At 32.0% G+C, this 24511-nt stretch overlaps 1 protein-coding gene across 1 annotated transcript in view; it reads left to right on the top strand.

Moving 5' to 3' along the window:
- VTA1 (vesicle trafficking 1) overlaps positions 1 to 22382 on the top strand; it is a 66585-nt gene extending 44203 nt beyond the window's left edge. The window contains exons 5-8 of the mRNA XM_002747092.7: positions 499 to 607; positions 8703 to 8879; positions 14198 to 14278; positions 20140 to 22382. Of these exons, the coding sequence (XP_002747138.1) occupies positions 499 to 607; positions 8703 to 8879; positions 14198 to 14278; positions 20140 to 20285 (513 nt within the window). The 3' untranslated portion in view covers positions 20286 to 22382. The remainder of the gene's footprint in view (positions 1 to 498; positions 608 to 8702; positions 8880 to 14197; positions 14279 to 20139) is intronic.
- Positions 22383 to 24511: the final 2129 nt, after the last annotated feature.

Genomic DNA, 24511 nt, shown 5'->3' on the forward strand with positions numbered 1-24511 from the left:
TTCAGGGCTGTTAACCAGCATGTGACTAGCTAAAAAGTCAGGTTTACCTGCCTATCAGTCTAGTATTTGCTTTAACCACTACATCATCTTATTTTTCTTTTCATTTTCTTCTAGATTTGTACAGATCTGTTTTTTTTTTTTTTTTGTCTTTAGTGAAAATAATTTAATCTATTGTTACTTTTATATTTAGTCTGAGAATTTACTTTAGCCCATGTATCCCCTGTGCAGAAGAGTTGCAATTTTTGCTGGAAGGACACTCCTGTTTTTCCATTGCAGATCCACTCTGAAATGTTAAACGATAAAAGAGAACTGGGCATCTGTTTTGAGGACAGTAGCTTTTCATGAAGTCTGTCAATAAAGTGGGGAGAGTGCCAGTTTCTTTCAGAGCTGTAATCTACAAAAATAGGTTTTATCTCAGAAACATAATATAGGTTATAAATGTTTACTTTTTACTTCTTTACCATAGTCCAATGTTGATATAAAAATGCTCTCTTTTAGAATGTGAAACACAGGAAGTATGCCAGGTGGAAGGCAACATACATCCATAATTGTTTAAAGAATGGGGAGACTCCTCAAGCAGGCCCTGTTGGAATTGAAGAAGATAATGGTATGTATTTATTTATTATAAGTAAAAGGTATTAGTAGAATCATCATTATTTGGTGGGAACAATACAGTTTCGTTTTCATTAGGCCCAGAATCTATGAAAGTTTAAGTATAAAATCATAAATTTAGGGACAGTGAAAGAAAAGGTCAAACTGCTGTAATACCTGTCCATGTCAACAAAATGACTTGTCTGTCTCTTACCTTTAATCAGATTTCATTCCTGTTATATAGGAAAGGCAATCCATTTATAATTTATAAAATGTTTTCAAACCACAAAGAATACTGTATTATTTTTTGTAAATCTATTTGAGTTGTGTAGGTTATGTGGGAAGTTAGTAATGCATTCTCGTGGTTTAAAAAATCATAAGAGTATATAAAAAATATGAAATAAATTTCTCTTGTCTCCTACATCCCCCATCTTACCAGATTCTACCAAAACTCAAGTAAGTGTTGTTTTTAGTTTTTTTTGTGTATCTTTACAGAGATCATTTTTTACAAATTTACTAGCAAGTAGAAATATATATCCTCCCTTTTTTCATACAACTGGTAATATACATACTGTTCTGTACTTGGCTGTATTTTTTTTTTACTTAGTATGTACAGGAAAATTTTACCATCACATAATGTGTTTTACAAATTTTAATCATGAAAAAATAAAGGTCTTACTATTTTACTTGGCCTTTCAGTTAATGTGTAATCAAAAAGGAAAACCTTTTTTCACTTAGTTTATATTTATTAGACATAGCAAATAGATAATTACAAAGAGAACGGTTCTAGGAACTGAGAAAATTCCCAACAATCCTTGCCTTTTGTTACATACTTTTAGGCATCTGTGAAGATAATTATCTAATGCAGGCATCAGTAAACTTTCCTAAAGGGTCAGATAATAAATATTTTCAGTTTATGAATGATACAGTCTTTGTTGCATCTATTTAGCTCTGCTGTTGTAGTGCAGAAGTAGCCATAGAGAATATGTAAAAAAATGAGTGTGGTTGTGTTCCAGTAAAGTTTTATTTACAATAACAGCCAGCCAGCCCGCTGGCCATACTTGGCCAACCACAATCTAATTAAACTCTTTAGTTCTATATTAATGAATTTTATTAAAAGTTTGACTATTATTGAACCAACTTTACATTGTGTAATAAACCCCACTTAGTTGTGATATATTATTTTTTTAATTATACTGGTGAGTTCAGTTCACTACTACTATATCATTTAGGATTTTTACACTGACGATTATAACTAAAAATGGTCTACAGTTTTCTTTTTTGGTATTATTGTTATGCTTGCTTCATAAATATAGTCAATCTTTCTAGTCTTTTTTTAATGCTTTGGAACAGTAGAATTATCTGGTGTTTAAATGCATCCTAGAAATTATCTGGTGTTTAAATGCAACTAGCCATTTTACTTTTCAGGACTATTTTAGATGTTTCATTTTAGGTACATTGAAATACCTAATAATTTGTCAATTTGGGATTTTTGGCATTCTTTCAATATCAGTGACTTCTCTAATCTTAAAACACTTAACATTTTGCCTTTGAAAGTATGAAGTGTCCATTTAGATTATCACAGACCTTACTGTAGGCCCTTACTATTAATAATACTAGTCAAATAGATTATTAAATGTAGATAGTTTTTGTTTTCCAAAAGCCAACTTAAATGGAAGTTGTCATTTCTGTTATTTATTTGCATACAAATTTGATGGAGTTTCTGGATAGTAGGAAATTGTAAGCTACGGAATACTAATAATAAATCCTGTCCAATATAAAGGAGAATATTTTCGCTGTATACTTTTTAACTTATTAACTTAAAACATAACCTAGTGTCATAGTCAGGGCTTAATGTCATAACATCTAATAATATCTCCTCAAAGATAACCTATATATCTGTAAGATGTAATGTCATTAAATCTCAGTTTGTGTTTAAAAAAAAAGTCTTCTTTAAGATCTTGATTTATTTTCTTCTTTTTCTCAGTGTAGAATTGTATTCTGTTGTGTTTTAACTCTTGCAACTATAATTTAAGTGAAAAAGGTAGTATATTTAACAAAAAACGTACTTGTCTGTTGTTCTGGCATTTAATTTCTAGTAAAACCAGTAGAAAATAATAGCTACTTTAGTTAACTTTGATAAAGAACAAAATAGGATATGCTTTTGAAACAGTGCTGTTTTTTAAATTCTAGCTGAATACCACTGCACCATGACATTTGAATAGATGTTACAGACAGGCTTCAACTTACGATTTAACTTACACTCTTTCACCTTTAAGAAGATAGCAAAGCAATATGCATTCAGTAGAAACTGTACTTCGAGAACCCATAGTGATTGTTTTTCACTTTCAGTACAGTATTTAATAAATTACATAAAGTCTTTGTGTTAGATGATTTTGTACTAATGTAAGTGCTCTGAGCACGTTTCATGTAGGCTAGACTAGGCTAAGCTATGATGTTCAGTAGGTTAGGTATTTAAAATGCATCTTTGACTTCTATGTTTGACTTACAGTAGGTTTATTGGGATATAACACCATCATATGTTGATGAGCATCTGTATATAGAATTAATGATACAAAAATGAACAGCTGATCATTGAAACTACTCATTTTATATGGTAAAGTAAAAAAAGTTTTGTTGTGGTACAATGTCAGATTTACTGGAAAGTTGCCAGAATGATATAAAGAATTCTCATATGCCTCTGATCCAGAATTAAACATTCTCTCATTGATTCATGGTCTCTCCTGCTTGCTCATCCCTCGTTCCCTTCCCTCCTTCCTCACTCCCCCTACCACACATACACAAGAGAGGACATGAGGTTATTTTATATGTGTGTGCGTGTGTCAAATTTTAAAATACAACCTGGTATTATAATCTGATATGTTAATGTCAATTTTTAGCAGTATTTCCTCAAATGGCTTATGGCTTCACAAGAGGATATTATTATATATTTTTGAAGTCTTTGTTAATAATTAGAGATATGGTCTTTTACTCCTGAGTACTTCTGTATTTTCTAAGAACAATGGCATTCTTTTTACTACAGTGTAATTATCAAAATTGAGAAGTATAGTATTTATTCAGTATATCTCTGATCTCCATCTGTATTCAGATTTGAGCAGTTGACTCAATAATATTCTTTGTAGTTTTTGTTCCTCAGACAGATAGATCACACATTCCATCTGGTTGTCATGTCTCTTTAGTCTCCTTAATCTGGAGTAGTTCCTTAGAATTTCTAGTGTTTCTTTGCCTTGATGTTTTTGAAAAGTACAATTACTTGTTAACTGTTGCTCAGTTTGTCAATGTTGCCTCATAATTAGTTTAACCTTATGCATTTTTTGCAAGAATAGCCCAAAATAAAGTTGCGTCCTCTCTGCCTTACATTAGAAGTGTACAATTTTGGTGAAATATTAATGATGTTAAATGACCACTTGGGTAATGTGGTGTCTTCTGGGTTTTTCCCCGTTAAAATTATTTTTCCCTTTGTTATTAGAAAGTAAATTGTGGAAGATACTTTGATATTATGTAAATATCCTATATTTTCATGCAACTTCACCTTCTGGGTTTAGCATTCATGCTTTTTATTTTAATTACTTGACACTCTACTATAAGGAAGAACTTTCTAATCTGTAAATAAATAAATGCGTGTTTATTCATTTTGTGTATTCATTTAATTATTTACATCAGTGTGGGCTCATGAATTTATATTTGGTGATTATAATTCATTAATCATTATTCTTTATTGTGATCCTTCATATGACTCCTTTTGCATCTTCTGCACCAGTTGTGATTTCATTGGTTGAGCTTTAGTACCTAGTATACAGCTATTGATCTGGCTAGTGCCTTTTTCTTCATACCTGTCCATAAGTTTCCCTAGAAGCAGTTTGCTTTCGGCTGGCAAGGCCAGCAATACACCTTCACTGTCCTGCCTCAGGGTTATGTCAGCTCTCCAGCTCTGTGTTACACTTTAGTTTGCGGGGATCTTAATAGCCTTCTTATCCTTCCATAAGATACTACACTGGTCCATTATATTGATGACATTATGCTGACTGGACCTAGTGAGCAACTGTTCTGGTTTTATTGGTAAGACATTTGCTTCTCAGAGAATGGGAAATCAATCTGACTAAAATTCAGGGACCTTAGTGAAATTTCTAAACATCCAGTGATAAGGGGCATGTCAAGATATTTATACTAAGGTGATGGATAAGTTGTTACACCTAACCACTCCTACAACCAAGAAAAGAGGTACAATGCCTAGCGGGCCTGTTTGGATTTTGGAGTCAACATGTTCCTCATTTGGTGTGTTACTCTGACCCATCTATTGAGTGACTCCATCTAATTTTATTTTTCCTTTATCTTAACAAATCTGTCCTTCTGAGTTTGCACATAAATTATAGAATTAGATTTTCAGTTTTTCTTTTTTAGAAAAAATATGCCTACCGGGATTATGATTAGCATTGTATTAAACTTTGGGAGAATTAATTGTCTTTCGGTACCTAAACATAATATATCTTTCCATTTATTTAAACTTTCTGTAATTTCTTTCAGTGATACTTTAGATTTCTTGGAATAGAGGTTTTATACCACTTTGTTAAATTTACTTCAAAGTATTTTATGTCTTTTCATTCTCTTGTTAAATTATTTTTTAAATTTAGTTTTTCAGTCCTTTGCTTCTAATATGAATTACAATTGATTTTTGTATAGTCTTTTATCTTGCAGCCTTGCTGAATTTACCTATTGATTCAGATAATTACTTTATAAACTCCTTGAGTTTCTATGTAGATAATTATGTCATCTGCAAGGAGAGACAGTTTTGCTTCTCCCTTTCCAATCCTCATTTCTTTCTTTTTCCCGCCTATTGCACCAGTGGCAATAAATTTTTTCATTGTTTTGTTTTGTCCCCATATATGTGATGCTGAGAAATTTTCTTTATTTTCCTAGGGTGCTGAGAAGTTTTGTTATAAATGGATGTTGAATTTTGTCAGGTGCTTTTTATGCATTTATTGAAATTATCATAAGATTTATTTTCTTCTGTTAATCTGAGTTAACATTGATTGATTTTCAGATGTTGAACCAACCCTACACTCATTGGTAAACTTAGTCATGATGAGGCCTTGTATTATATGGCTGGATTTAATTCTGATATTAAGGATTTGTGTATCTACATTTCAGTATTTGTGAGGTTTGGTATCAGGGTTATACTGTCCTCATAAAACAAGGTGAAAGTAATCCCTTCTCTGTTTCTGAAAGTGTTTGCATAAGATTGGTATTTTTTCTTATTTGAATGATATAATTCACTGCTTATTTCATCTAGGCCATGCATTTTCTTTTTAGTAGGGTTTTTAACCATGAAATCAGTTTCCCCAATAGATTTAGAACTGTTCAGATCATCTCTTTTTGGGTGAGTTATGATAGTTTGTATCTTCAAGTGATTGGTCCATTTCCCCTAGGTAGTGCCATGTATTAGCATAGCATTTTCTTATTGTCTTCATTCCTTTTAATGTCGGATGTATATGATATCATCTCTTTTGTTTCTCAAATTTATAATGTTTTCTCTTTTTCCCCCCAGCTCTTGAGATTTTTTTTTTAATATTTCAAAAAGTACTTTGTAAAATTTTTTTATTCTTTATTTTCTATTCCTTTTATTTTTTCCTCCATACTAGTTTAATTTGCTTTTGGCTTTTTTAGCTTCTTAGGGAGGAAATGTAGATCTTTGATCTTTAAACTTTTCTGATAGAATTTAAATCTATCGGTTTCCCTCTAAGCACTGGTTTAGCGACATCCTGCAGATTTTGATATTACTCAGGTCAACATAATTACAGCTTTTTTTGTGATTTCTTCTTTAAATAATGGATTATTTATAATATGTTGTTTAATTTCAGAATATTAGAGGTGTTTCTAGATATCTTATTGTTGCTGATTTCTAATTCGATTCCATTTTGGTCAGAGAACATACTACAAAAGATTTTGGAATTTTGTAGTTTACCAAGATTTATTTCATGGCCCAGTATGTGGTCTGTCTTGGTGAATATCCCATATGCAGTTGCAAAAATGTATTCTACAGTTACTGGTTATGATGTTCTGTGTTAATATCTCCAACTGGGTTTTACTAGTTCTGTCAGTTTGTTTCATTTTGAGGCTCTGTTATTATATTAGGCACATGTATCCTTATAGTTATTTTTTATGAACTAACCTTTTTATTATTATGGAATATGCCACTATATCTTGCTAATATTCCTTGTCACGGATTCTGTTTGGCCTTATTGTAAAGTTAACCACCCCAGTTTTTGTCAGCTTGCTATTTATGTGACTTTTTTATCATTATGAAATCTTCCTTTTTATCTCAGGTAATATTCCTTGTCATTAATTCTATTTGTCTGTTGTTAAAATTAGTTGCCAGCTTTTGTCTGTGCAGTATTTACATGGTGTGTCTATTTTTATCCTTTTCGTTTAAACAAATCTAGATCTTTGTGTTTTAAAGTACATTTCCTGCAAAAAGCACATAGGTACTATTCTATTCTGTCTTTCAACACGGTGTGAGAAACAGTGTTTAGTTCATTTACATTTAATGTAACTGCTGTAGCTAGATTTAAACCTGTTTTGCCATTTGTTTTCTGTTAATCCCATCTGTTTTTGTTCTCCTCATACAGTCTTTACCCTCCCCCCATTCGTTTTTCTCTTTCATTTTTTATGTCTATATTTTTATTTATGGCCTTGAACAAATTTATCATAGCAGCTTTAAAGTGCTTTTTTGCTGATTTTCAATATCAGGGTGATTTTTAGGTCTTTTTCTCTAGACTTTTTCTCTCATTTTCCTTTTCTTCTCTCGTTTTTAATAATTTCTAATGTTGATAACATGTTGAATCTTCTCTGCATCCTGTGTTATCTTTCTCTGCAAAGTCTTATTCTTGTTCCAGGAGACCCTTGACTTGTCAGAACTCAAACTTTGTCCCCCCCTTTCAGCTTTAAGTTGTTGCTTTTCTCCAGGGCCTCGGAGAGTCTTACCTGAGTTTGCATAATTCGGAGCTTGCAGGTATTTAGTTGGGGTTCATACAAACATTTCATGGCTCACTTCTTGGCAACTCTTTTGTGTAGACTGTTGAGTGCCCTCAGATGAAAAGGCACATAAAATCAAACCTTACCTAGTAAGATTTCCTCTTACCTTTACTCTGGTTTCTACCAGCTTTTGGTCATGCTTTAGTGTCTTTATGTTGTGGAAGCCTTTTTTCTTTCCCAGAATGTACAAATGTTAGAGTTCTCCAGTATTGGGGAAAGTCATTTTAATGTATATAAAGTATAAATCAATCTACAAGGTTGCGTGATAAAATGCTCATCTCAGATTAGTAGGGAAATTAAACTTCTTCTTATTTGAAATTATCTACATTGAATAATATGTTTATAATCAGACAAAAAAAGCTATTTAAAAATGTGGTCGGAAGCAATAAGATATCTCTTCGATACATCTGTAGCTCTAGCTTGCTTTTCTTTTATTTTAAATTACTATGATTCCCAAAAGCAGCTGATTGTCATTTTATATCCAAAATTCAATTTTTCAAAGTAGTTTTCAAATTTGGCTCATGAGATAGTTTAAAGAGTTTACATTTCAGAACTTTTCAAAATGAAATATCTCATTTCTACATAGGTAAATGCAAAAGTTTATTATTTTGTTTTTGTTTATTAGCTAACTGCATTAAACAACACACAGATAATCATATAGTAGCTAGTACACAGAAAATCTTAAGTGAAAATCCGCTGTCAGAAAATGGAGTTCTTATTGGGTAGCGTAAATATGACATGTTTTGCCAGAAATGTCCTTGAGTCTTCATAAGTTTAAAGGAAGTTTATTTTAAATAAAAATATGCTAGATGCAAGAGTTTACAGAATTAGAAAATATTAACCTGAAAGAAGTGATCATCATATTGTCAGGTAAGATTATATTTTTTAAGAAAATAAAAAAATTAAAAATACTCTTTTAAGAATAGAGCCTGCTTCTCCACTACATTAAACAGAATTGCATTTAAAAATTCCATTTGTTATGTGTATAGTGAAATAAGAATACTTGGCATTTGTATTTCAAAATACCTGTATAACATTGTGTATATGTGATCTGATAGATGTTGAAGAAAATGAAGATGCTGGAGCAGCCTCTCTGCCCACTCAGCCAACTCAGCCATCATCATCTTCAACTTATGACCCAAGCAACGTGCCATCAGGCAACTATACTGGAATACAGATTCCTCCTGGTGCACATGCTCCAGCTAATACACCAGCGGAAGTACCTCACAGCACAGGTAGCAAAGTATAACTGAATGATTTATTTAATAACTGAATGATTTATTTAATTCTCCTTTTAAAAAAAAAAGAACTTCATTTCTTATTACATATGTGCCTCATAATGGTGATCATGAAACACACCAAGATCCTTGAATTCCATCTGAACCCCAAGAAACATTAAATTATTTACATTAAAGTTTTAATATTAGTTGTATTCTAGTTACTTGAGAAATGACAAGTGTTATGTGCATTGATTACTATTTACCTTACGGTTTATTAATAAGATTAGTTTCTATGCTTTTCATGTATATTGCTGTTTTTCTTTTGCTTCTCTTCCCTTTCTTTTCCCCTCTCTATTGTTTTAGAAAAGCACAAAAGTGAGTGGAGTTTATTATAGGATTTGTCAGTCAGGGTCTCATTGTAAACCTAGGTTAGATTAGTCTTGTCTTATTCCCTTGGGACCAAGCCTCTGCCCTAAACATGCCATATTATGATGATGGGGAGAAATCTCAGTAACAATGAAATCATAGACAAGTGAAACGAGGGGTTCGGGTTTTTTTTTATAACCTTACAAATATGACACTTTAAAAAACTAACAGAAAAGAGAGATCTGCTATCTTTGAATAAAACAGTACTGTATGCCTATGTTTTTATTTGTAAAAATCTGACTAAGCTAGTCCTCGGTAGTTAAGTCGGGGTCAGTAAAGACACTTTGACAACAGTTACTCATCCCTTTAATTGCACTGTTGACACAGTATCACCTTTATGTCCAAGTAAGATACTTGCAACTATAAGTTTTACATTTAATTTAATTTTTTCAAAAACTTTTCTTAAAAATGCACTTTTATCCCAGTTGTTTTACAGTACTAAATGATACCAACACTTTAAAATACTTAATTAATAGAATGATAGTCATCCTTTGAGCCCTGATTTCTACTGTTCCTATTATGTAGCACACCATTACTTTACTGACCTTTATTTGTCGGCCCTATTTTACCTAAACCTTATAAGTTATTTTTGCATGAATTACATTACATGTACAAGTTTTCTGTTTGACCATTGTAGCATCAAATATGATTACTGTCTTTCTGCCTATTTTAAAGCTTTCAAGTTTATATTATCTACAGAAATATTGCTAGCATTTTCTTTAAGATTATTGATGAAATGATCATTTTAGCACTGATTTCTTTTTATGTCTTTATTCAGCATATTTTACCCTTTTTAATATTTTATGGTCTATGTGATGATATTAATAGACAAACCTATTTGCATTTGTTTTGGAAGTAAAATTTCATGGAACACTTTTAAATATTTTATTATGTTTAGAAATATTCATTATTTCCTGTGTAGAATAATGTAAGTGAAACCAGCTGCTTAGATCTATTTGCCTTAGATGAATAGTGTTCAAATTATACTCGAAGGTTTAAATCCTGATCAAGAGTCCCAGGCACAAGCATTCTCATAGAGGAGCCAAGGGGAAATAAAATGCATTTTGGAGGAAAAGCATATTGGTTATTTGTTTCTACCCCTTGCTAAATCATAAACTCAACTGATATTTCTCTTGACCTAAGTTTTTCCTCTTTTGAATATGAAATTAATCATACTAACTTCTCATGGCTATTTTAATTATTAAAAGGGAAAAACTATAAAAATGGACTAGTAGTAGACCTATCACAAAATCAGCATTCAGCAAATTAGCCTCCTTTCCCTCTTTTTGTTCCTCTTCCTTCCTATTTCTGTGCCAAGGAAGGACAAGGTATTTAATGGCAAGTTACTGACTACTTAACTTGGGGGTAAGAAAGTAACCTTATAGAAAGACTGTCCAAGGAGTTTTGTTTTAGACAGTCTATCTCAAGGCAGAGTTGTAGTATAGGCACATCAATATATATTTTCTATATAGATACACTTTGTGAGTATACAAAAGAGAAAATACTTTTAGTGAGAGGGCTATAGTAGATTGATCCATATGAAATTGCTAGTTTTGTATAACAAAAACGATAAATTATTTGTAGTCTTATATATTCAAACATACACAATATATCTCCTGGCTAGAATATTCATGACATAAAGACAAATATTAGGTTGTTTTCCATTAGGAAGTTTTCTATCACGAACAGTTCATTTTGATTCAGTTAACTCTAGCACAAGCCTCTTGTTTTCTCTCTCTTTTGTTCCTTAAAGGGAGGAATAGAACTAAAAATTTAGAACTTTGATAGATTGAGATCCTATCATATTTTATGCACTCTTGTAGCTTTACCAGTCAAAGAATTGTCATGGCTAATTTCCACACTTATTCTTGCAGCAACTGTATTATGTATTACTGTCTTTAATTTATAAACTCTCAAGAGACTAAGCAATTATTCTAAGAAAAACATACCCAGTAATGACAGAACCAGGACCTGAATCCAAGTTTTTTTGACTTTGTGTTTTGGCCACCTGCCTTCTATGTTCTTCCTCCAAGGAACTGAAATCCTCTCAAATTAAAACCTACTTTTCTGATTAGTATATTTCCCCTTAAGATTGATTTGAGATGTTGGAATCTCCTCTTTTTTTCCCAGATTTTTTTTTCTAGTGTATTTGAAACAATAAAAAAACTTCATAGTTGCCTAAAAAAAAAATATATATATATATATATATAAATAATACCAAATGTTTCCCCTCTTACTCACTTTAAGAATGATTTATTTTCTCTCATATAAAGGTCCAGGATGCACTTTTATCAAAGGGAAATCCTTAAGATAGCTGAAAAGAATAGTATGTACTAATTTACAGTTTTTTGTTCTACAAAAAAGCAAAGGCGGTGCAGTGAGGACAGGGATAGTGATTGTTTCAACAGGCGAAGTATTTGCTGTTTGTGCTCTCACCACTGCACAAGTATCACATGGAGTTGATATATAGTGTATGTTTTTTCTTTCTCAAGAAATATACCCTTTTTATAGTTCACAAAAGAAGATTTTAGTAAAAAAGTTAAATAAAATTATTTTTGATTAAAGCTAGTCTTTTTATTGTAAAATATAGCTTCCTTCATAGATCAGAATGTAAGCTGTATAGTTGTGTCAGAAGTACCACATTTGCATTATTCTGTAGGCTTTGATACTCTGTTGTTGGAACTCTGAAACTCTGGCCTACACATTTCTCCCAACACTATTTCTCATGATGACACTAAGGTTTCACTCATTCTTTGCTTATACTATTCCTCATAGGTAACATGTCCTTTTTCCCTTTTCTGTGTCTCTCCAAATGCTATGTTCTTTCAGGAGTCTGTTTAATCACACTTTCTGTATCCAAAGATTTGTTTGGAGTATTTTAATTTAGACAGAAATGCAAATTACTTAGCGAGGAATGGCATTGATCTATAAATTACAAATTTATAGATCTTACAAATTTACCAATTTATAGTACTGTTAGAGTGGAGTAGATTTATCTTGTTTTTAAAGATGCATATCAACAATATATGTAATCTACATAAGCTTTAGGTACATCTGTTTCAAAGCACTAGACATCACTCGTCTCTGAAGATGCATCTCAGATTTTACTTTCTAGCATTTCTTAAATAATACATATTTATATGCCTTTCAGTGTTTGGCAAGTTTTGTGGAGAAAATTATGTCAGATGTTTATAATTTAAATATATTTGGTGAGCACTTATCAAAATCAAGCAAAAAATAGCCATTGAATAGGTCAGCCTGTCTCCTCACTTTGCATTTATACTTCTATATAGTTTTCTATAAATACATTCATATACACAGTATATAAGAATAGCATTATTTGTAATAGCAAAAGATTGGAAATTAAAACTTAAATGTCCATTAGTAATGGATTGCTTTATAAATTGTGCGTGGATAGAATGGAACACTATGTAGCCATTAAAAAGAGCAAGGCAGGTTTGTATGTATTAATATGGAATTACTGCTAGGACACATTAAGTAAAAAATGCATAGAACAGTATAGTATACAGAACTTAACTACCACTTGGAAAACACACAAAGTATACCTTCTGGAATATTTTGGTTTAGACAACTACACAGATTTCTTAGCAAAGAACAGCATTGACATATATAGATTGGATTGGACGCACAGTTGATTGTAGGTGAATGGAAAGGTGTCCTAAAAACAGGTACCAGCTCTAAAGTGGCTTGGAGTAGGAGAGGCAGGCTTTTGTCTTTATATTTTTTCATACTGTATGGAATCTGTACTTCACCTTTTATCTGTATCCCTGGGTACTTTAAAAATTTTAAATTTGTAGTTAAAAAGTAAGATTTTTACGGCTTTTAATAGTTCTAAAGGGTATAAATATGGAGCTGGTTTACCCTGAAACACAATTAAGTGAGGTAAATAATGTATATTTAAATCAGCTTTTTCTCTTATGTTGGGGCTGAGAAAAATCTTAAAACTTCATAACAGAAGAACTTTAGAACTTCCTACCAGAAAAACTTTAGACCTTTAGAAAATTTTAGAACTTCAGTCATCTTTTGTGAAACCATTATTCTATAACCCTCAGTGGATATATATCCCTGCCCCTAGAAGCTTCCCTCTTTATTTTAACCCTTTTCTTTGTTTCCTTTTTCTTATCCCAGTACTTTTTCCACTTTACCCTTCCTACAAATTGACTATTTGAATTCAGTGTATTAGTTTGGCAAATAGTCCATTTTGAGAGATTATTTAACTCCATTGATTTGGAGTAATCAACTTTTCTTCATTTTATTTTACTGTTGATTGAATCATTTCAGTCTTTTTTAGAAACTTTCAATACTTTTTGTTAATTTTTTTAGATGATTAATAAATAATCTTCAACTTTAGTATATTTCTTACCATTAATTCAGAATGCTAAGCTCTTCATTGATTTGACAGTTTTGAAATATTCTAACAAAGTCAAAACAGTTGTTTATTGGATATGTAAAAATATCATCTTACAATGTGTAAACTAAAAAAATTACAAATATTAATTTGTAATTTCATGCATAGTGATGAAATTGGATTCATCCTCTAAGTTAAACTAAATTATAATTATGTTCTCCTTTATCACCAAATGATTTCATTGGCTAAGAAATTGAAAGGTGGGTAATCTACTACTTCTACGGATAATTGATAAGCTTTAATTGAGAAGTAATTTGAAGCATTAGACAAAATATATATTAGGAAATGTATAGCCAGTACACATATGTAAGCACTCAATATCCTCCAACATCAAATAAATATATCCAATTAGAATCCATTGACATGTTAAGAAAATAAGCAAGGTAATGAAATTTCTTCATGATTTTTTAGTGCTGTCCTACTGTGTAATTAAAAAGTGTAATACTTTTATACCCATTTGTGTTTTTCTGACTTGCAGGTGTAGCAAGTAATACCATCCAACCTACTCCACAGACTCTACCGGCCATTGATCCCGCACTTTTCAATACAATTTCCCAGGGTAAGTCCGCTGACTATTTTGTGAGACACATTTATCTTCTGTTTTGGTTTGCTGTTTTGTAGTTTTAACTTGACAGTACCATATATTTAAATGTTCTTACTTAAATTTGAATTTCTAGGTAATTTGAAACAAATTTCTTTGAATGCCTATATTCACTAGATACTCAAAGGATTGTTTATATTAAAAATATCAACATTCAAAGGTGTCTCCTTTTGTTACAGCTCTTTTTTTTGTACACTACTGGATATAGAAAAACATGTAGCCAAGGCTGTGATGGAAGCCTATGCTAGATTATTTTAATTTAGTTCAAGATTTCTGTGAATTGTGATTGTGAGTTTTCTTATCTACACTAAGCTATTAAATTACCTAAAAAAGAAAGGAACTGACTATTATTGAAAATAAAAATATCTGAGATTACTTTGGTTGTTTGGTTTATAGGCTAAGTGATTGGTTTAGGTATAATCTTTACTACTTTTCTGACTTCTCTTTGTTTTTTAGCCCAAATCAGGCATTATGTTTATTTTGGTCTTTCTCATTCAGACTTTAGTTTTCTTCATATGTCAAATGAGATTTAATTATTTTATATTTAAAGTGAAGACCTTGATTATTTTTAATAGCTGCTAATGAGTTTCCTCTGATAATGTCTGCAGGTGTATTTCTCAACTCGAATTTTCTGTTCTCCCTGTATGAGTGGGAACTGGCTAGTAAGCCTACCTGCCTCTCAGCCATGGAATGAAGAGACCCTTTAGGGAATGAGGTGGATATCATACCTACCTTAACAGTCCTAGCACTGCCTGAGCAGTTTGTTCCACAGTCTTGGGGAGATGTTCTTTAAATCTCTTGTCAGTTTTCCCTTTTCAGATTTTTCATTCTTTCTCTTCTCCTTTTCAATTTTGTGGATTTATTTCCTTTTGCATTACTTTATCATTTCAACATGGTTTCAGGAGGAATACTAGTTAATTATATATGCTTAGTCTACCACCTAGAACTAGTACCCTAGAATTCTTTACCCATCTAAACTGTCAGGCAGGTGTTAGAGAAAAATAAATATTTTTAAATTTGTAAGAACTCTCACATTTTGCCTAGCACATACGTTTTTAGGGAACTTACCTCAGGATATACTCCATCAAGATAAGGGTGGCAATCAAGAAAAAGAAATATGAAATATAAGAAATGATGAAATATACTTCTTTAGATATTCTAACAAAGAAAAATTCTATGATAGCTTTCCCACGTACCTGGAAAGCAATTGCTCCACAATTAGAATAAGAAATCTGAGAACTCCCCTCCTTTAAGAAAAATACATGGATTTCATAGTATATAAAATAGAAACTATAGAATATGAAAGATATAGATAAGAAGCTATAGAACCTGCCAGTGAGGAAAAAAAAAAAAAAAGCTAAACTAAAACATCTAAGAAAAATTTTGAAGTTATATAAGAAATCTCAATTTGGAAGCAAACAAAAATATGCCGTGATTTTGAACAGTAATAGAATTATGGAATATAAAAGAAAAGGATTTCATTTGACTTAGGCACAAAGATTATTCTCCTTTGAAACAGGGTACATCACTCGGGATGAAATATAAATATCAACACTGACATGTTAACATCATACTGGAAGTCCTAACTAGTGCAGTAAGAAAAAAAGAAATCAAAGCTATACAGATAGGAAAGAAAAAATAATGCTATCTCTGTTCATAGATGACATGATTGTCTATGTAGAAAATCTGGAAGAATCAATTTTAAAAATACACTTAGGACTGATAAGCACTTATAGCTGGATTGCAGTATACATAATTAATATGCAAAAATTAGTTGCTTTCCACATAGCAGCACGAAACAAGTGGGATTTGAAATTAAAACACGCTGCGGTTGTGTTTGTGTTTACATAAACACAATGATAGAAAACAAAATACCATTTACATTAGCACCCCACCAAAAATATTCAGGTATAAATGTAACAAAATACAGTGCAAGATCTATATGAGGAAAAAAACAAAATACTGATGAAAGAAATCAAAGAACTACATAAATGGAGATTTCGTGATCATGCATCAGAATACTCTGTATTGTCAAGATATTAGTTCTTCCCGACTTGATCTATGGATTACGGGCAGTCAACATCAAAATCCCAGCAAGTTATTTGTTGTAATCGAGCGAGCATGAAATCACCACTGAGACAGACTAGGCCAAATTACATGGTCTTTATTGCTGGTGGCCACGGAGTACTCGCGTCTCTCTAACCCGTGGCCCGTAGCATCTTGTTCACCTGGCAGTAGGAGGGTGAAGAAGGAAGTGCCAAACACTATTAAACCATAAAATCTTACTAAAACTCACTATCACAAGAACAGCAAGAGGGGCATCCACCCCCATAATCCACTCACCAGCTACCAGGCCTCTCCTACTATTTGATAGGAGATTTGGGTGGGGACACAAATCCAAACCATATCACACTATAATAATAGATATATGTCATTATAAATTTGTCCCAACTCATAGAAAACACAACATCAAGAGTAAACCCTAATGTAGACTCTCGATAATAATGATGGACCAATGCATGTTCATCAATTGTGACAAATATGCTGCTCAGGTGGGGGAGATTAATAATGGAGGAAGCTATGCATGGTAGGGAAGGGGAGATGAGAATCTTCTTCTTAACTTTGTTGTGAACTTAAAACTGCTCTAAAAAATTCTTTTTAAAAAATACTGCATTTATATTCAGTGTCACTACCATTACCATCACTTCTGGTACTTCTTATATCCCTTTTCTGCTATATATTTCTCCTTAGTGCTTAGTATTTATCACCTTTTAATGCATATATTATATGTGTGAGATTAATGTATATTAAATATATTGTAATGAATTTGTGGCTAATTCTGGAGAGTGAATTGGATAGGTAAGTATTTGAAGCACACTGTTTACTTTTTTACTTTTACATCTCTGAATCGTATTGAGTGTGAATGACAACTTACCTCATAAAGTTTTTTAGTATTAAGTGATACAATATCACAGTAGTGTTAAGCACAGTACTTGATATAATGAAATTCTGCCTGTAATTATTACTACTATTATTGGGATTGTTAAGTGACATGTCTCAACAATGCCTTTATGTATGACAGTTCTGTCCTTTACATTGCATCTAAGTCAAAGGATAATAGAGTAACCAGAATGAGATTACTACCCAAGGCCCTTGACATAAGAATTTCTAGAACTATCTGGTCAAATTGGAAAGAGCCTCTAAAGACCCATTTTGAAAATATTTACAATTAAGTGTTCTATCCTCCATTATGACATTAGATATATCAGCATTGGAAATGGATACTTACGTCAGCTGGGCATGCAGTGATTTCTCTTTACACTAAGTAATGTTATCTTTAATCTGGTGCTGACCTAGGCTCTCTTTGCCACTGTAGTAGAGGATTTAACTGATAGTTTTAGCTGTCTTCTGCCTGATCTTATCCTGACCTCTGAAGAGGAGATAAAGCCCTCCTATCTAGATGGTCTTATCTGCAGCCCATCTGGGACTTACAAGCAAAGATTTTAGAAGAGAGATATATTAGTAAACAACCCCTCTCATCTTTGAAACACCATTTAGGTCCACATCACACACTTTCTGGTTCTGATTATGGCCTCTAGTAAATTTTAGTGATACAAAAAACAGGTTTTATTTTGGTGCATTAAGCTTATATTTACCATTTTGAGTATAAAATCAGATAAATTGAAATTTAACACTTGTTCTCTTCCTGAAATGTGTTTACCCTTCTTGTATCTTTTTCGTTTTCTCTGTTGAGTTATTAAATGCTAATTTAAAAGAATCCTAATTGATATTTTATTTTTACATAGTTTAAAATTTTAATTCACATTTTATTGTTGAATTATAAACTACTATATTTTTTAAATGAAGGAGAGCCTTATGTGATACAAAATAGCAAGTAACTATGGTTTGTTTGCTTATATTTTTTATTGGTGAAAATAAATCTAATATCTCTATGTCTATAAATTACATTTTGCATATAAATCTATACATTGGTTGTTTACTTCGTTATTGTATTTTATATATGAATTACACAATTGGTTATGTATGTCTGTAACCTGTATATTTTATATCTAATATTTTTCTGTTAATATATTTTAATTCACATTTTATAAATATTGAAATTATGAAAAAATATATTTGTTTTTAAAATAATTTAATCTTTAGTGGATAAGTTTAGTTTATAAAACAAAAATAATAACATTTCTTGCAGTTATATACATTTTACTGATATGTCAACCAGTGCTAAAGGTAATGCTGTAAAAATAAGATTAATCTGACTATTACAGCCTGCTTTCAGCACATCCAGTAAATTCTGGATGGATGCCCTATGTATTTAAAACAGTACCCTGAGATAAGAGAGACTTAAAGCACAAAGTGAGTAGCGTTAAGGTAAACTCAATTTTCAAAGATGTTTCCCTCATCTAGACAGCATATATAGCCTAAATATAATTTTAAAAAGCATTAAAGAATCTGGTAGGTATTTTTCAAGATCAAAATTATGAACTGAAGCATACCTGACTAAATTGTCAACAAAACTGGTAGTTGATGTTTAGGTTTAATGGGTAACAAATGCCAAGTCAGTAACTTCTGTTAAAATTGGAATCTGTAATCCCTGATTCACAACAAGGCCAAGTTTTATGTAATCTTAAATACTACTAGTTCAACAAATATTTGAAGACTTACTGTAGTGTCCTACACTAGTTACTGTGTGTAAGTATGTGTGTATTTTAAAATCTGTAATTTAATTAATGTTTTATTCTATATGAACTTAGTTTTAAAATGTGGGAAATAAAATGCAGCTTTTTCATATTTATGCAGTGAAGTTATTAAGCACCTATAGGTGCCTGGCACTGAGCTAAAAACTCTAGCATATATTGTTTTAGTACTCTTTTTGAAAATTTTAGAAAATAATAATTGGGATCAGAATGTTATATTAGCTGGCCTGGAGTTGCTACCTACTTACAAATCTTTGCCTAGGTAAAGTCAGTTTTTTAATTTTATGTTGTGTGTGTATTTGTGTATTTCCAAGTACATGAATTTCCCAAATACATGAAAATTTCCAGAGAAAATGTTGGTTATTTCCAAAAGGCAAGATACAATATCCATTTTTAATTTTGTCTTTAGAATATATATTCAAGGAAATTTGTCTTAGATTAAGTGAAATGTTTTTAATGTTTTTTTTTAACTGAAATTGTTTATTTGGGCTCTACATATTAATCATCTATATAACTAGAAAACTTAGAATAAATTTTGGAGAAATAATTTGTAATGGTTGTTTACATGTTTAATTGTATATTTCAATGATATAAAATTTAAGAAACCTTAGGAACACCTTAAGAAATTTGTACATGGATGGCACAAAAATGTAAAATATTTTCATGCTAAAAACAAGCTAAGCAACCTGGTTTTCTTCACGTTAAGTTTGTTTTTCACCTTTTTTTATTGAAGATTGCATTTATGTTCTAGCTCAGTTGAGGGTTGAATTGGTTTAGTCTTTCTGTGTTGTTCCATGAAGAGGCTAAGTGGTTCTAGCATAGACACCAAAGCTACTACCATTGTTTGTCCTTATTGCTTCTTAAAGGAAGGTCTTACTCATCTATGTTATTATGTATTGGCATATCTATGGTTTATATTAGTAATAAAAAGGCAATTGAAAACAATGAAGAAAATTTATCAAAGTTCATATGGGATTGACAAAACCTATTGTGTTTTTACATAGCCTTAAATACATTTTTTAATCTTAAACATAAGCATTTGCCCAACCTTACGGAACACTTTTTGTATTCCTATAAATATCTTAATTATTCTTTTTTTTCTAGGGGATATTCGTTTAACCCCAGAGGACTTTGCTAGAGCTCAGAAGTACTGCAAATATGCTGGCAGTGCTTTACAGTATGAAGATGTAAGCACTGCTGTACAGAATCTACAAAAGGCTCTCAAATTACTGACGACAGGCAGAGAATGAAGCCTTTGTATAACAAACCCATGTATTTTTGGCATGAGGAACTAACAGTCCATTACTCTATCTTCAGCCTATCAGGATCACTTTTAAGGAAGACTTCGGTTTCATTGAATATGACAATGAAATCTGTGTGTATCAGATTTTTATTGAAGCATTCATCAGCAGCTTCAACCAGTTTTCATTGTTCATTTAGTAGATTCAGTCATCTCTGAGTATATAGGGCTGATGTTAGCAAGACCCTAAAAATGCCCATTGAACCCTGCTTCAAAAAAATGAAAACACACCTCTGTAAAATGTGTACTGGGAATAAGCTTTATATTTACATACATTAGGGGATCTTTTTAAAATCTGTAATGTTTGGACAAAGAAACAATATTACTTTGCTATAAAATAATAAATTTAACTTTTAATAAAGATTGCCAGAATATTCTAAATTCCAGATTGTTTTTGTTTTCCTCAAGTCATAAAACAAATATAAACATTCTAAACTATTGGATGAATCTGAAAAGACATTAAGTTCAAATTTTGATTTATACTCATGTTAAATATAACTACATTAAAAGTTTAAGATTTCATGGGTGAAAATACAGTAAGGTGAAAAGGTAGGATCATGTTTAGACTTAATGTTGGTTTTCCAACTGCTTTCCCTTATCTGTTAAAGCATAAAACGAATTGGTATTTGCTTCATAGGCAGTTTGACTGCATGTATTAGAGAATGAAAAGAAGATATTTGTAGTAATGCCTGGAAACTTGGTGCTTTAAATTAAGGTACTCCTCTGCTGCTGTAGAATGGATTCCACACAGTGGATGGCTGTGGATGACTGAATATTATGTTTAGATTCCCAGTTGTTAAGTTTATAAGTTTTGTGGGGAATTATGAACTTCTGTATCACCTGCATTTGTGCTGTGTAAAAAATAAATACAAGGATTCTTTTAGCTAATTCAACTTATTACAAAGACAATTGTCTGTTTTTATTTGCCTGCTAGAATTGTCTTTTTTAAGTCATTTTTATTTATAGGAATATGGGTGTTTCTATAGGAAGAAGCAATCTTTTTTTTTTTTTTAATAAATTTGACAAAGTTACCTGAAATTTTTCTGGTCCATTTTATTCATGCTACTAAGATGGGAATCTTGAAACACAAGGGTCAGCAAGCTTTGGCCCGTGGACTGGCCACCTGTTGTGTAAATAAAGTTCTTCGAAACAAGTCTATACCCATTCATTTATGTTTTGTCTGTGGTTGCTTTCCATAACTGCAGAGTTGTATGGCTTACAAGTCTAAATCATTTACTATTTGACCCTCTAAGAAAAGTTAGACACCTAGTCTAATGGCCTGTTTGGGAAAAAAAAGTGAATTACTAACTCAGAATCATTTATATCCATTATTTTCTGCATAAGTGTAATGCTATTGTACAGGGTTTGATAGAATAAATATTCGGACTAGCTAAACTATTCTAAATTATCACACACAAAAAAAAAATGCCCCCTAAAAATCATATTCTCATCCTTTACAAGATGTATGAACATTTGTATGGTTCCACATTTGCATCTAGAAAGCAGTGCTCTTTAGAATGTTATTATAATAGAAAGATGGCCAGATGACCTTTAGTGTTATAAGAGTTTCAGTAAATTTTAATTCAAACCTTGATATGTCTGGACACTAAAAAGTAAACCCATCACCTCCTGTTTCATACCCTACCTTTTTGTTCCCAATTGGGAGAGCACATGGAGGGAAAGAGACAGTATAAAAATCATGGAGTCCATGGATAGTGGGCTGCATGGTGTGACCAAGCCCTTCTCTGTAAAATGGAAATGACACCCCAATCATCTCATTAGTTTCGAGAATTCAAAGAGATACAGTACATGAAATGCTTAGCACATGGTAGCTTTCATTAAGTGTTTAGTGTCAATACTAATGCTATAATGTAAATTGTTAATAATTTATTTGCCAAATATCGATATCCCAGTTGTCTCTGTGGCCCAATGCTTAAAAATGCCTTCTTGCATGAGGGGGTTGAACTATATAGTGTTTGTTAACTTTGTATTTGTATTTTTTCTTATAAAATCTTACAATAAAATTACGAGATGTGTTCTGATGTAACAGTAGGATAAGCAATTTTCATTTATTCCTTCTATATATATTTGCTGAATGGCTACTATGTGCCTCATATTGTGCTTTGCAAGTAGAAACAACAGAAAATGTCCCTGCTTCATAGAATTTACATTCTAATTGGGAGCGAATAGACAATAAAATATACATTATATTTAATCAGTGGCTCTCAAATTGTGATTAGAAATGCAAATCTTGGGCCCCAGCTGGAGGTTGAGGCAGGAGAATTGCTTGAATCCAGGAGGTGGAGGTTGCAGTGAGCCGAGATTGCACCACTGCACTCCAAGCCTAGGTGACAGATCAAGATTCCTTCTCAGAAAAGAAAGTATTACTATAATCAAGATGAGATATTATGATGGCTTAGTCCAGGAGTAGCCTTAGATGTAATAAAATGGGATTGGTTTCTGGCGATTTTTTTAAGTAGAGCCACAGGATTTCTGTAAACTGGATACGAAGTATGAACATAACGAGTAAAGGTTGATTCCAGATTTGAATAATCAGTGCAGTGGAGAAAGTTGCCGAATTCCTCTCACACTTAGATTGAAATGCAATGTTTCCAAGTTTTTGTGACCATCCCAAGTGAAATTGATAACAGTGTTTTGTCAATGTGGGAGAGGGACAAGAAAAAATAAAGTTCTGTTGACAGTGATTGCCACAGATATCTCACCAAATCCCTGCTGAACTGGAGCTGCAAGCCAAGAATAGTTTCCACAGTTGTCATGGCCAAGGCAGTTTACTGTCTTCAGGACTATACCAAGAAAAAGACTCCAGTTATGGGTCTTGAAAATTAATATCCTCAGATGTTTGTAGAATCTATATATGACTTGTAATTCTAGAAATCTGAGATTTCTATGTATGCATTAAAAGATGATATGCTGTCTTTTCTAAAGAAACACTCTAATAACAGTGTTGGACAAATATTTTCAACTCTAAAAGAACAATAGCTAATGGAGTTGGGTTTTGGTTATCTGCACTGCTTCCTCTTCACCCATTCCTTTTTATTTTATTTTGTAACTTGACTCATTTTGGAGCATTTGGATCAGATCTTCTGGTTTTGCCCGTAAACAAAGCTCCGTCAGTAGAAAAGTTAAGACATCCTTTATGAGAAGTGTACTCCCCTGGTTGTTTGTATCTTTGAAGTCTGTGTGGAATTCTAGGACTGCAGGCTTGTTCATTGCTTTATACTTAAGTAGGACAAATTCTAAGTAAGGAACGCTTCAATAATAATCGTAATAGCTAACATTTCAGTGCTTACTAAATGCCAGATACTATTCTAAGTATTTTGCATATATTATTTCATTTAATCCTACCAGATTGCCTGAGAGGTAGGTTTTACCCCCATTTTAAGATGAGGAAAGTGAGCCACAGAGTAACAAATTTGCATAAGGTAACACAGCTGATGTTTATTTCTAAACTCAGACTGCCTGTTTCAGATCATAAGTATCATTCATGTAGGTAAGTCACCTATTGCATTATAAATACAATAAGATGAGTTCCACATTATCAAGATCATTGGACAGTTCCTTTTATTCGTGAAAGGTGTTAGCAGCTAAATTTGTCTATCATATGGGCTGTATATTCCAATTGACTATGAGTGCTAAGCAGTAAACACAGGGCATGAACTTGGAAATCTGATTGCACCTTCAATATCTGGAATACACACTGGTCTATGACCTGAAATTGTACACCAAGGGAATACTAAGCAGAGTTCGTGTAATGCTACAATGGATTCATAAGTCATTTTGGAGGTGTTCCACATCATTAGGGAGTCTGGGTTTCCCAAATGTGACTATTTGATCCTTTTTATTTTAAATAACATCACTGTCTTTCCTAACTAAAAATTCTTCATCTTCAGGAAATAAGATTGCAATATGGACTTCAAATATAAAATTAGCAATAATGTTTATTATCAGATATTTCCTCAATTAAATTTCTGCCTGAAAATCTTAGGCAAAAGCCCCTGTCTCTTACTTCATATATCAAGTTTGGAGGGAAAGACATAATTGCATAGCAGTATTCCATGAATATAACTTAATGGAAAACTGGCTTCAGAGTTAGGCAATATTGGGAAGTCTTGTCAAATGTTAAGTCATATGTTCAAAATATTAATATTTATTAAG

The sequence above is a fragment of the Callithrix jacchus genome, chromosome 4, assembly GCF_049354715.1.
Source record: "Callithrix jacchus isolate 240 chromosome 4, calJac240_pri, whole genome shotgun sequence".
Taxonomy (NCBI): domain Eukaryota; kingdom Metazoa; phylum Chordata; class Mammalia; order Primates; family Cebidae; genus Callithrix; species Callithrix jacchus.